This window comes from Xenopus tropicalis, chromosome 6 (assembly GCF_000004195.4).
Source record: "Xenopus tropicalis strain Nigerian chromosome 6, UCB_Xtro_10.0, whole genome shotgun sequence".
NCBI lineage: Eukaryota > Metazoa > Chordata > Amphibia > Anura > Pipidae > Xenopus > Xenopus tropicalis.
Genome location: NC_030682.2, coordinates 33,200,516 through 33,212,450, shown reverse-complemented (window position 1 = coordinate 33,212,450; position 11,935 = coordinate 33,200,516). Strand labels below are relative to the sequence as shown.

The 11,935-nt window shown below is 40.8% G+C and overlaps 1 protein-coding gene across 3 annotated transcripts in view; it reads right to left on the bottom strand.

Moving 5' to 3' along the window:
* Positions 1 to 1,538: 1,538 nt before the first annotated feature.
* Positions 1,539 to 11,935, bottom strand: part of ppp1r9a (protein phosphatase 1 regulatory subunit 9A) — a 108,317-nt gene continuing 97,920 nt past the window's right edge. For all 3 annotated transcript variants that reach the window (XM_002940634.5, XM_004915417.4, XM_004915418.4), the window contains 4 exons: positions 10,832 to 10,951; positions 8,706 to 8,729; positions 8,186 to 8,368; positions 1,539 to 7,724 (listed from right to left, as the gene is read on the bottom strand). In XM_002940634.5, the coding sequence (XP_002940680.2) occupies positions 7,533 to 7,724; positions 8,186 to 8,368; positions 8,706 to 8,729; positions 10,832 to 10,951 (519 nt within the window). In that variant the 3' untranslated portion in view covers positions 1,539 to 7,532. The remainder of the gene's footprint in view (positions 7,725 to 8,185; positions 8,369 to 8,705; positions 8,730 to 10,831; positions 10,952 to 11,935) is intronic.

The following is an 11,935-nucleotide window of genomic DNA, read 5'->3' as shown; positions in this document are numbered from 1 at the left end:
TATGCAGTGGCACTTAAGCCCGTTTTAGCCGTACAGTAGGCAGATTCTACTTGCTCATCAGATGGCAGTCAGTTTGGTCTGAAAATGTGGTCAGTTTATGCACATGGCTTATCCACCAGCAGACCTGAGAAATTATATGAGCCACACGTCTGTGTTCTGCCAGTTCAACCTGCTGGCTGAATCAGTGCTCTTTGACTACAATGGCCTCATATAGTTTTCATGCAATTAATACACTTCTTGAGCTGGATGCTCCACTAAGAGTTTCCCTTAATTCTAATATTAGTAAAATGTGAGGGCACTACACTCATGGATGCAGTAGGGCAGATCAGAGGAGACCCAACAGAACTTATCAGCATGGACTTCTTACCCTGGATGTAAGGGAAACTTAGAGACTAAGGCTGATGCCAGACGTGGTGTAGGGTACAGCCCTACGCCTGCTACTTGTGCCTGCACCCGAATGAATGAGATACGCTCAGGTGCAGGCACATGTAGCCGATATACGCAAAAAAGCGAGACTTTGCATTATCCTGCGTATATCGGCTACATGTGCCTGCACCTGAACGTATCCCATTCATTTGGGTGCAGTGCACAAGTAGCAGGCGTAGGGCTGTATTTTCGCCAAGCGTTTTTCCGCTTGCCGAAAATATCAGCCCTACGCCACATCTGGCATTAGCTTAAAAATCCTTATTATTGTGAATCTGATCTGCCATGTGCATTTGTCAGTGTTTGTGCTCACAGGGCTTGGCCGGGCAGCGGTGAGGTAGGACAAACATATGATTACAGGCCACTTCCAGCATGTAGCTATGACATGTGATGTTCACCAGGGTTCCTTCCTACCACTGCATCTGGCAGCAAGTCTGTGCAATGACCAATCAGAGGAGCTGGGTCTCTTTAAGGATATTACAGCTAACTGCTATTTAGGGCATGACTGGAAGCAACAACATAGAGTAGAATCCTGTGTGGAACCAATTTTTGGAAACCCAACCTGGACCCGCAACTACCTTATCTGAAACCTGACCTGCTGACTGCCATTAAACAGAAAATACTGTTGCGGCAGGCTGGAAGTGACATCATCAGAAGTGGGTGGGGTAGAAAGTTTTAAAAAGTGTTTAAAGTAGTAAAAAATAGATAAAACCCACATTTATACCTGCATCTTGCACATATACAGTATACCTGATCAGGACTCTAAAACATGGTACCAGTGAGCTACACTCATCTGTATTGCTCTGCAACTTTATCCAGAGAACACTGAGGAAAACCCTTAACAGGCCAAGAGTCAACTCAGCCTCACAGGAGTCTGGGCTATTTAGCGCACTCATCTTTGAGCCCCACCAAAAGATCACTTCTTGCCAAAGTAAAGAATAAAGAAGTGAGCATATACTGTAGCTACCATTCCTCTGCTCTCTGGCTGTAGTATGCACAGAGCCTTCTCTCCCTTCATATTAGTGGGCTTCACGGGTTCATAACCATAAACCGTGTGTACTGCCGCACAAGAATGGATAGCTAGACCAGCAGAAAGGAGGCAAAAATACATCTGATTAGAACTTAGAGACACTTTATTGCATTCATTTTTTAGACAATAATACTTATTGGCAAGAGGTTTATTTACAGTAACAAATGGCATTGGATATGTTGTGTCAGGCATATGTAGGGCAATCAGTTCCCAGCATGTGGCTGCACTTCAGCTGCTGAGCAACCCAAGAGGTGACAGGCATACAGTCATGCCATAATAAATAACATCACAATAACAAAATAAACTCATCTGAATATGGAGCTAAAGTATGAGTAGCCACTGTAAGAGGCCTAAAATACAACAGACAAATATATACTACACAGACAGTATAAAATAAACACCATTCCGCCAAACCTGAAAGGGAAGGAAAGACTGTACAAATATTACACTGTTCTGTAGGACAGAGAATCTGCACTTTCACAGTTATACATGGTAAGTGCTTTACTGGTTTCAGCAGGAATTAACAGTCCAGTTCTGGTCCCCTAGGTTTTGCTGAACTGCAGCTCTCAGAAACCCTCCTTATCCCTGAGCTATTAAGTGCTCTTATACTCATGCAGGGTTTCTGTAGACCCTCATGGGCTGTCTGTTTCCAGTTATAATGAGGTTGAAGGAATGCTATAGTTAACAGAAGTCACTAAACATCTCACCTTTATTATGTGGGACTATGGGCCATGGTTATGCATTCATATGGTTATGCATATAATACACTTAATTTATGTCACCTACTTTGCAGTTTGAAGAGAATAAACACTGTAGTTGTCAAGGAGTAAATATCCAAGGATATGTCCCTGCACCACCCAATCTGTAAACGGACGGCTGGCATCTCCTTGTGCACGGGGCAGGGTGTATACTGGGCGTTTATACTGTAAAGAGCAGACACTGAGAATGGCTTCCTGCTCCCAGGTTCATGCCAATACTGCTGTTGGATTACAAGCCATGGGCACCACCAGGTACAATCATTCCAAAGGACAATAAAGTGGCCCCTATACATGAGGGGCAGCTTTGAGAGCACAAATGACTTGTGCAGTGCCTAGCAAAATGTACAGTTCAACACCACCATAACATGCTCTGGGCTACTGAATATGAATGAAGACCTACTGTATTGGTGCCAATCCAATTGCCAGCCCTTGTGGATGTATGGAATCCATTTCAAATTGTGCTGTTTTTACCTAATAAAATGGAAATACTTTAAGCATTTGTTTGTGCGGATTTATCTAGAAGCATGACACTTATTTTTCCATTTATTCACTTGTTTCCAGCTCAAATTCCCTTGAAAGAGAAGCATGTTGTATGGAAGGCAGAAAGAGAAGTACAACCTAAAGACTCTGACTACCCAGCGCTCAGTGCCAGTGACTATCAAACTTCTTCAGTTCAAGTCGCACTCGAAGGTCCATCCTTTAGTAACCTCCCCATGATACAAGTACAGATATAGGAAAATATTACTGCATTGGTCATAGTCTGGAAAAGTAAATACATATACATGTCAAATCACACCCTTACTGACATTCAAGCTGGGTTTTCAGGTATATCTAGTAGAGCCATACTAGCCATTATCTCCAATTTTCAACCTTATTGGCATTAATGCTGAGCCCTACTTCCCACTGCTTCAGCCCCCCAGGGAATCACTACTCTAATCTTATAGAATAAACCCAGAGTTTAATAGTGAAGAAGTGAACTAGTGCTCCTGCAGGACAGCCAGTACTCATCTATGACTATGGCTACTCTTGATGGGCACCCAAAACAGTATCATGAAGCTAGCTAAAGAAATTGTATTTAGAAAAAAAACAGCAAAATTTGAACTTCCGTGCGTAAGGCTTATGCTAAATCGGCCCCTACACTTAATTCAGTGCTCTTCCAGATTTATTCAAATTGATATGACTTGGAAATGTAAGCCCTTTCTGTAGGGTACCCCTGTACCACATTTTAGGGTTTCATTAAGACACAGCTTGTTTCAATCCTGTCTGAAACTGCTGCAGCTATTCTATTTTGCAAATCTGTTTCTAGTTATTATTGTGTGCGCCACCTAGTGGCAGATTCTGTTAACACATTTATAATATATATGTATTAGGGGCTGAGTTAAAAATACATAAACTCATGGCTCCTATATAGCATAAAAATAAAATATATATGGGACCTTATATATATATATTTTCCCTTTAAATAATAATACATGGGCATATCTTTATATCATGACAGTAACACACACAAAATACAGTAGTAAATGCCACTTGTACAGGGAGATGAGTTTTCAGGAATGGGCACCGCAACTGGCAGCAGCACCCCCTAGTGTTTTGCTTTTTGTATTACTGCCACTTCTGTTGAATACTGGCAACTGATTTGGCTCTGTAACGATACTACGATACAGACTATTTTGCCATAGATGGTGATATTCTGAGATGGTTTGGACTTCATTGTTTATTTTTCTTGGTTTTTAAATCATTTCATTTTTTGTTCAGCAGCTCTCCAGCTTGAAATTTCAGCAGTTATCTGGTTGCTATGTGCCAGTTTAGCCTAGCAACCAGGCAGTTTCTTGAATGAGAGACTGTTAGATGAAAAGGATTGTGCCGGAAGTGAAAGGTAAGTAATGTGTGACAGAGAGTCAGGATTATAACAGTGGGTTTAGCGCTGTATAATATATCATGGGTGAAGCAATTCCCAGCAGCTCAGCATTTACCATGCATGATATGTTCTCACCTGTGATTGACTCATTACTGCCATAACATTGCATTAAATACAAAGTAGTGTGATTGTTATAGGGACAAAGGGGAGGTTGGCCTCTAGATCACAAACTGTAGGGATATCTTGTTACATACAAGTCCTGTGTCTCTGCACAATGACCTGGAGAGAGCTGTATGATCCCTGACCTGCCCACCCAGTCTGCATTTCTGTAGCAATTCATCCCTGTACTGTACAACATAAAATGGCCTGCTGGGACCTACTGGCACTAACCAATGGCAGAGAGGTTTTAGGCAAGTCTTTCTGTACTTCTAGTAAGTATCATGCTTCCCTGAGCTATAAGCAATACGGTATCAGATCAGTGTGTTTTACTGAATGGTTAAAGGAACATTACTGGAAAGGAAGTCTGGCTTATACACAGAGTATAAATTCCTTAAAACATTTCAGGGACAATGCCCTGTTATTACATAGGACAAAGGAAGGACATGCCCGCAAAGCAGAACGACAACCTGTTTGTTAAAGCATTGTCTCAATTCTGTCTATAGGATTCCGTTTTTTGTCATATGCACAGTAGTTTAGCATGGGGCCCAGAGGTGGAATAAGGAGACAGGGGGCCCTATCAATTTAGGAATGGAGGGAGAGATTACATCATTTAGTACCTTGCAGCCTGCTGTCTCTTGGCTGTTACTACAACTCCAGCAGCGCTTCTGATGTCCATGGAATGCTGGGAGTTGCAGCACACAGAAAGGGCTGGGGCCCCAGGGTAAATGCTCCCTCCTGAAGCCTTAACTTAAACCCAGCCCACGAGGGGGCTAAAGGCAAATAAAGACATAACATAGCTAAGCACTCACAGAACAGTCTTTCTTCTTCATCATGAGTGTATGCTATAACTCAAAGACTTGCCCTTCTCATAATGCCACACTTATTCCATTCAATATTGATATTATATTAGGGGGGGGGGGTATCCAGGCCCAAAAAATAGTGACTGTCTATGGCATTTTACAGCAGCCCCTCTGGCATTTGACAGAACCCACAGGTTGCCAGCCCCGGCCTGAAGGTATCTATAGGTTTTGTCAGCAGTCTACCTAATAAAGTGAACAAAGGGTATACAAATAATCATCCTTTTAAATACCCCCAAAACACTGAGCAAATCAGTGAGAAAGCACCATGTATTTACAGAAACCCTACAACCCTTTTTATAGTCTAAAAATAATTTTTACAATCACAGAATTCTCTCTTAAAATAAAAGCATTCATTATAGTAATTAAAAGATAAATGGTGGTAATTCTTTTTACATGCTGTTTGAAATATGCAATGTTTATAATAATTAACAGGACATGGCAAAAACCCAGAGGTTTCATATGACAGTGAGAGTGGGTAGGAAGGGATTGGTAGCACTGGGAATGTACAGCACTAACAAACACTGGCCGTATTGCAAGCAGCAAATTGTTATACAGCACAGAATTGTTTGTACCAAATATCATTAAATAGCTAAGGGCCCCCACAATAAGTATCATATTTACTATTAAAACTGCAAATAAGTGGCTAAAGTATGTTTAACTCAAGCCCACCCTTGTGAGAGTTACTCCAGCCTCAGGGGTAAGCAGCATTCATTCTGAGCTCCTGTAGAAGCCCATGTTATAGCTGCATCTGTGTGCAGGCAGGGCTTCTAGCTTATACAGTGTTTCCCTGCCCAGACATATTTAGGGACCCATTACGTACATAGTGTTATGGAGTGTATACAAGATGCTGTGTGTCAGGATGTAACGGCAATCATACAGGTACAGTCGCTTTACGTTGCTAGCAGGTAGGCCTGTTACCTTTGTCAGACAAACTCAATATGCAGCATTTGATCTCCAGTTTGTGCTTGGAACATCTCGCCTTGTCAGCACGAGCAAACACCCAAGTGTTCATAGCATACTGGGAATTACAAGACATTAATTCAAATAAGTGCACAGAGGCCCTGCACTGTCTCCCTCACCAAACAGCCTAACTACCAGTATCATTAACAGCAGCTTGGGCCACAAACAATGAGCCACTGACTGTTGTGCTGGTACAAATGTAGTATAAACCCTCAGTATGGCCTAGTATGCCAACGGGCTAATCTTCCTTACTTGTATCAGCAAATCATCCGTACAATTTCGGATTTAGTTTACCAGACCTATACGAAATATAAACATTTCCAATTCACAGTTGTTTATTAAAAAAAAAGTATAAATATATATATATATATATATACATATGAAGATGAACTTAAATCCTGGTGGTGTTCTGTATAAAGCAACTTCTATGCTCCTAGCTGCAGCCTTTGTTAGGATAAGGATAAACTCATTAGGGCACATTTACAATGCTCCACGTAGTGTGCAAGGTGCAAAAAAGGCAATCGGCCATTTTTCCTTGTTTTTGGCCACTGCATGGGGCATTGTGCGAATAACCACAGGCACTCTGGGTGCAGAGACCCGCAGACTGATGAAGACATAGACATGTAGATGTGCCTACTTGCCCCGGACCTTGCGTGCCTGATTGATGCAGGGGTCCAGGCCGCGTAGGGGCCCTATCCTTACCCACAGCTCTAAGGGAAAATGGTAAGGACAGGGCTGGAGTGCACTTTTGCACCCCATAAGGGCTCTTGCACTTGCACCGAAGGGTTTTAAAAATGACCCCTATTATACAGAGGGCTTATCTGTGGACTGGGAAGTTGTTTATCTTTGCCAGGTATCTAAAAAGTGACTGACCTGAGATATTAATGAAATTTTAAAAATTAAATGCAGGATAAATCTATAATTTAATCATTTGTTTCCAGTGTATATATATATATATATATATCCAAGCTGGCCAGAAAAGAGCAATTAAAAGTACGAAACAAATTAGTCCCATTGCATTCATTTCATCTTTTAGCTTGCCAACACGGTCAGACTGGCCTCTTTGGGCCCTCCACTGAAATGATATTGAGGGCCCAACCTCACAATCATTAGATGTAGGCAGTGCCTAATGACATACTGCAGGTGTTCTATAGGCCTATGACGGAAATAATAATAGGCTTTTTCCTAAGTTGGGGCCCATTTTTCCATCCCTCGGGCCGGCCCTGTTGCCATGCAAGTAATAAAGCCTGCTGGTATTATGTCTTATGCACATGAGCATGACATAGTCAAATGGCTCACAAAGGCTAATTAAACAAAATAAACATTTTGGCAAAGAAGATGGATATGACTTTAACAACCTTTCCTGTTTAATTCCTGCCAGTTTTGTACAAGAAGAGTGTGCGGCACGCGCGGCTTCAATGTGCTGCTCCTGCAGTCTCTCTTAGTGCCAACTTGTGCCTCATATTCACCTAATGCGCCCGTCACTCTTCCTTTTTGCCCCCTGGCTCCCCAGCAGAGGGCGGCTCTCTTCTCATTTCCCGTTCCTTTTCTCGAAGCCTCCCCCTCTGCTTCTGCATTTTTTCTTGAGCTTTTTGGAATTTCTCTAATGCCATTTTCATCTCTTTGATCTTCTTTTTAATTATGACTTTGTCTTGAGAATTCACACCTAGGGCCTGAAACACAGCAGTTTGTACCTTTGTTTAGTGTGCGGATTCAGCAGCCATTCAGCAGAAATAGGCTTAAAAAATGCATTTATAACTTAGGCCACAAAAGAGGTGCCATCTTATATGCAAAATGTGCAGCAGGTCAGTAATAAGAGGGAGAATAAATAGATGTGATTATTGTGGTGCTGACTGTAAGCATGGAAGAAGCACTGTATAGGTATTGCAGATAATATCAGCAATGCATGGGAGCTGGAGTTTTCTAGTTGAGGGGTCTATCCATAATGAGGGACACTATGCCTTAGTGCTGATGGCACATGGGGCTGATTCTCGGCCTGTGGATAAAGTGCAGGCAGCTAATGTTACTTCCATTCTCTCCTGTACCCTGTTCTTATGGCTTATGTGAAGCTGATGGAGCAGCATCCATAACCATCTCCGTTATGTACTTACACAGACACACACATCTGTAATACCTTAAGTTTCGAGCTGTCCATCTGGAGAAGCCGTTCCCCATTAATCTCGTGGGCAGAAAATCCTGAGACATAATGTTCCATGTGCAGGCTCTTTAACCACTGGCTTACTTGCTGTGTGCTCCAGTCCAGAACTGCGCGGCTTTGCAGATGACTGTGTTTGGGGGACTGCCCATCATCCAGTATCTGCGGGGTGAAAAATATTGGCGGGTTTCAGAATCAGTATATATTTAATATAACTTCTAGACTGAAACAATATCTACTTTAAAACAACTCGGCACAGACACAGGATATAAAAAGCTGAAGGAACAACAGCAATAACCTGTACCTGACAACAGACTGGCACTTACAGGTCAATTCTGTCCCATGCCCAGCATGTTATCCTGCACTGGGTTTTTATTAGAACACCAGAAGGTTCTCATTGAGCCCACACAGTGTGTCATGGCGCCACCACTGCATCTTACACATAAACAGTATGTTATACTATGTAACAGACACAGAGGAGTAAGAGAAACAAACTCACCTCATCATCTATCATATCCAGGCTCTAAAACATAAGACAAAGTGAGTTAGATGAAAGAGACAATTTATAACAATGTTACTATATAAGGCAGCCTTATTAAACAACAAAAGGGTTATGTGACAATATACACACCACTTTTTACCCACAATGCAGCTTTTCTACCCCAAACCCCAGCTTAATAGGGGATATCGCAACTTTCTTGTGAATTAGCTTAGTACCACTCCATTTTTTCTTGGTTAATGTGGGTGCCAATGGTATCTTTTCTTGTGCACCAATGAATGTGGCCACTGCCAAGGGAATTAGTGTGTTTTCCTGCTTTGATGAACTGCACAAGGGGGCATAGAGGAAACAGAGCCCTAAGTCATTTTAAGGCTCCCTTGCACCCATGCACCCTTACAGTTCATGAAAGCTAGCACAACCTGTGCCTGGTGCAAGAAGCAATTAGTAAGGGACATGTAATAACAAAAAATGCCTTTTATTACATATGGGGGTATGACCTTTAAAGGAACAGTAACACTAAAAAATAAAAATATTTTAAAATAATTAAAATATAATGTACTGTTGCCCTGCACTGGTAAAAGTTGTGTGTTTGCTTCAGAAAGACTACTGTAGTTAATAGAAATAGCTGTTGTGTTGCCCTGGGGGCAGCCATTTAAATTGAAAAAAGGAGAAAAGGCACAGGTTACATAAGAAGATAACAGATAACAGTGTAGAATACAATGGGAATCTATGCTACTTATCTGTTATCTGCTTAGTAACCTGTGCCTTTTCTCCTTTTTTCAATTTAAATGGCTGCCCCCATGGCTACACAGCAGGTTGTTTATATAAACTGTAGTAGTGTTTATGAAGCAAACACACAACTTTTACCAGTGCAGGGCAATAGTACATAATATATTAATTATTTTTATACACTTTCATTTTTTGGTGTTACTGTTCCTTTAAGAATAAATGTAAAAGCCTGCATTTAATACATTTTCCCCTTCTCTAGCTGCATCATTACTAAGGATATTACATTATGATCATGGTAATAAATGCAGAAGCTCATTTCTCCCAAGTGGACTAAGCTGAACCCATTGGGCCTGTCTGTACTGGCAAACTATCTATAAAACCTGCTATAATGCTCTTCAGGAGTTTGTTTCCTGATCTGTTAAATATATTCAGATGGTGCCTACTTATTTATTTAGCTGCTAAATCAGCACCTTCAGGACTCATGGATTTATAAACAGTGCAATATAAACTTGTTTTCCAGATATTTTCCCAAAATATTGTTCCACTGATGCCATAATTTGTTTTTTTTTTCTACCACTGTTCAGTTAGAACATACTAAGGGCAGACACGCCATAATATATTAAGTTGTACCTTTCTTGTTAAAGCCTAGAAATAGGATTATAAAATATTTTTTTTGAACTTTCCTAGTTCCTTGATGCCTGAAGACAAAGACTTGTCAGTGGGTATACAGTGATACCTAGATATTATCCCATATTGCAGCCAGGAACCTTATCCACTGAGACACTGCTTATCTATTATTTACTTTTATTTTACTGAATAGCAATAAAACTACAGGTATAGGAATCAGTTATCTGACGTGTATGGGCACTACCGACGGGCCTGCCCAACCAATATCTGCCCTGAAATCAGCCAAATATCATTTGAGCAGGTTAAAAAATCTATTCGGATCGGGGACCGCATCGGCTCGTTGATGCGGTCCCCAGACAGACTTTGCCCATACCCATCCATCATTATAATTCGATCCTTTGGCCCCAGGGGCACCTTTACTCTACAAGAAAGCTCTAAATCGGGAAGGCCATCTCCTATAGACTCTATTATAAACAAATAATTCTAATTTATAAAGATGATTTCCTTTTTCTCTGTAATAATAAAACAGTACATTGTACTTGATGGTAAATAAGCTGCATGAGTCCATATTGGTGGCAAAACAATCCTATTGGGTTTATTCCTTATACCTGTTTAATTAAATAGTTTCTACTTCACAATGTATTAGCTCTTTTATCAGAATGGTATCCCAGGATCCCTAGGAAAGCCTCTTGCAATCCAACATATGGTTCTATAAGAGCATAACTAGAACGTGAGAGTATAGGGTTATATGATACAGAAAGTGATTTTACCTCGTCAGACGATAGGGCTAGAGAGTGGGAACGCTCTGCTTTCTTCATGTCTGCAACAAGGCCACTGAGCTCGGCTGAGCTGGCACTGCTTGGGCTGAACTCATCACTTAATGCTTGGTTCTACAAACACAATGGCACACTCATGTCACCAGGTGTATATACAGGAGCAGAAAACGGTGGCCACAGTAGAGAAACATATATAGCCAATGATATTAGTGAGGGCTGTCACTCTATAATATAATAGGCCAAATTCAAATCAACAAGAAAACATTATTTTATTGTTTACTGCATAAAAACCTATGGGCGAGATTCAATAATGAGAAAAAAGCATTTCTTCTAATTCAGTTCCTGTTTTTCCCATAGTCTTCAACAGAGTTCTCATGTGATAGAAAATGAAGTTTTTCTCATTTAATTGCATCTGGCTCTATGGGACAGTCTAGAAATAGGTCTTTCTCATCTAACTGAATCTGGCTCAATATAGGGAAATGCAAAGAACCCTCAAAAGGAAAATACAGTCAAAATGTTCTTTTGGTTCCCAACAACTCCTGCTTTACTGCAGTAAATGAGAAGGGAAGCACTTCTACAGGAAGCACAGAAATTGCTTCTACATTTTCTGAAATGAGGATTTCTTCATTATCATTGTTACATGGGACTAATACAATGTTTACAACCCAAAAGAAGGGAGGGGGGCATCAATTTCAGTATTATCCACATATTTGCCTCATTTGGGAACAAGCAGTTCAATAAACATGTGGTCACAACGGACAGCCATGTAAGGGATTATATTTTATAGGCTGGAGAGAAGATTCCTGCTAAGTGGGAGGATCACGGGAGATCACACGAGATCACACAAGATTCCCATATATATCAACCTATATATAATAGGATAATATACATATATATATATATATACATATATACATAGGCTAAAAAGATTTCACTGGATTGGCAGGGAGAATCCAAAGACAGACCGCTGCATGCACATATTAACAACATCACTTTTCTTTTAAAGGAAAAGTTAACCATAAAATTACATTTTAGAATGATAAAGACTGTTGTTTGTATTTTCGAACTTTAGATTTATATTAAGGAATCTCTTGGCCA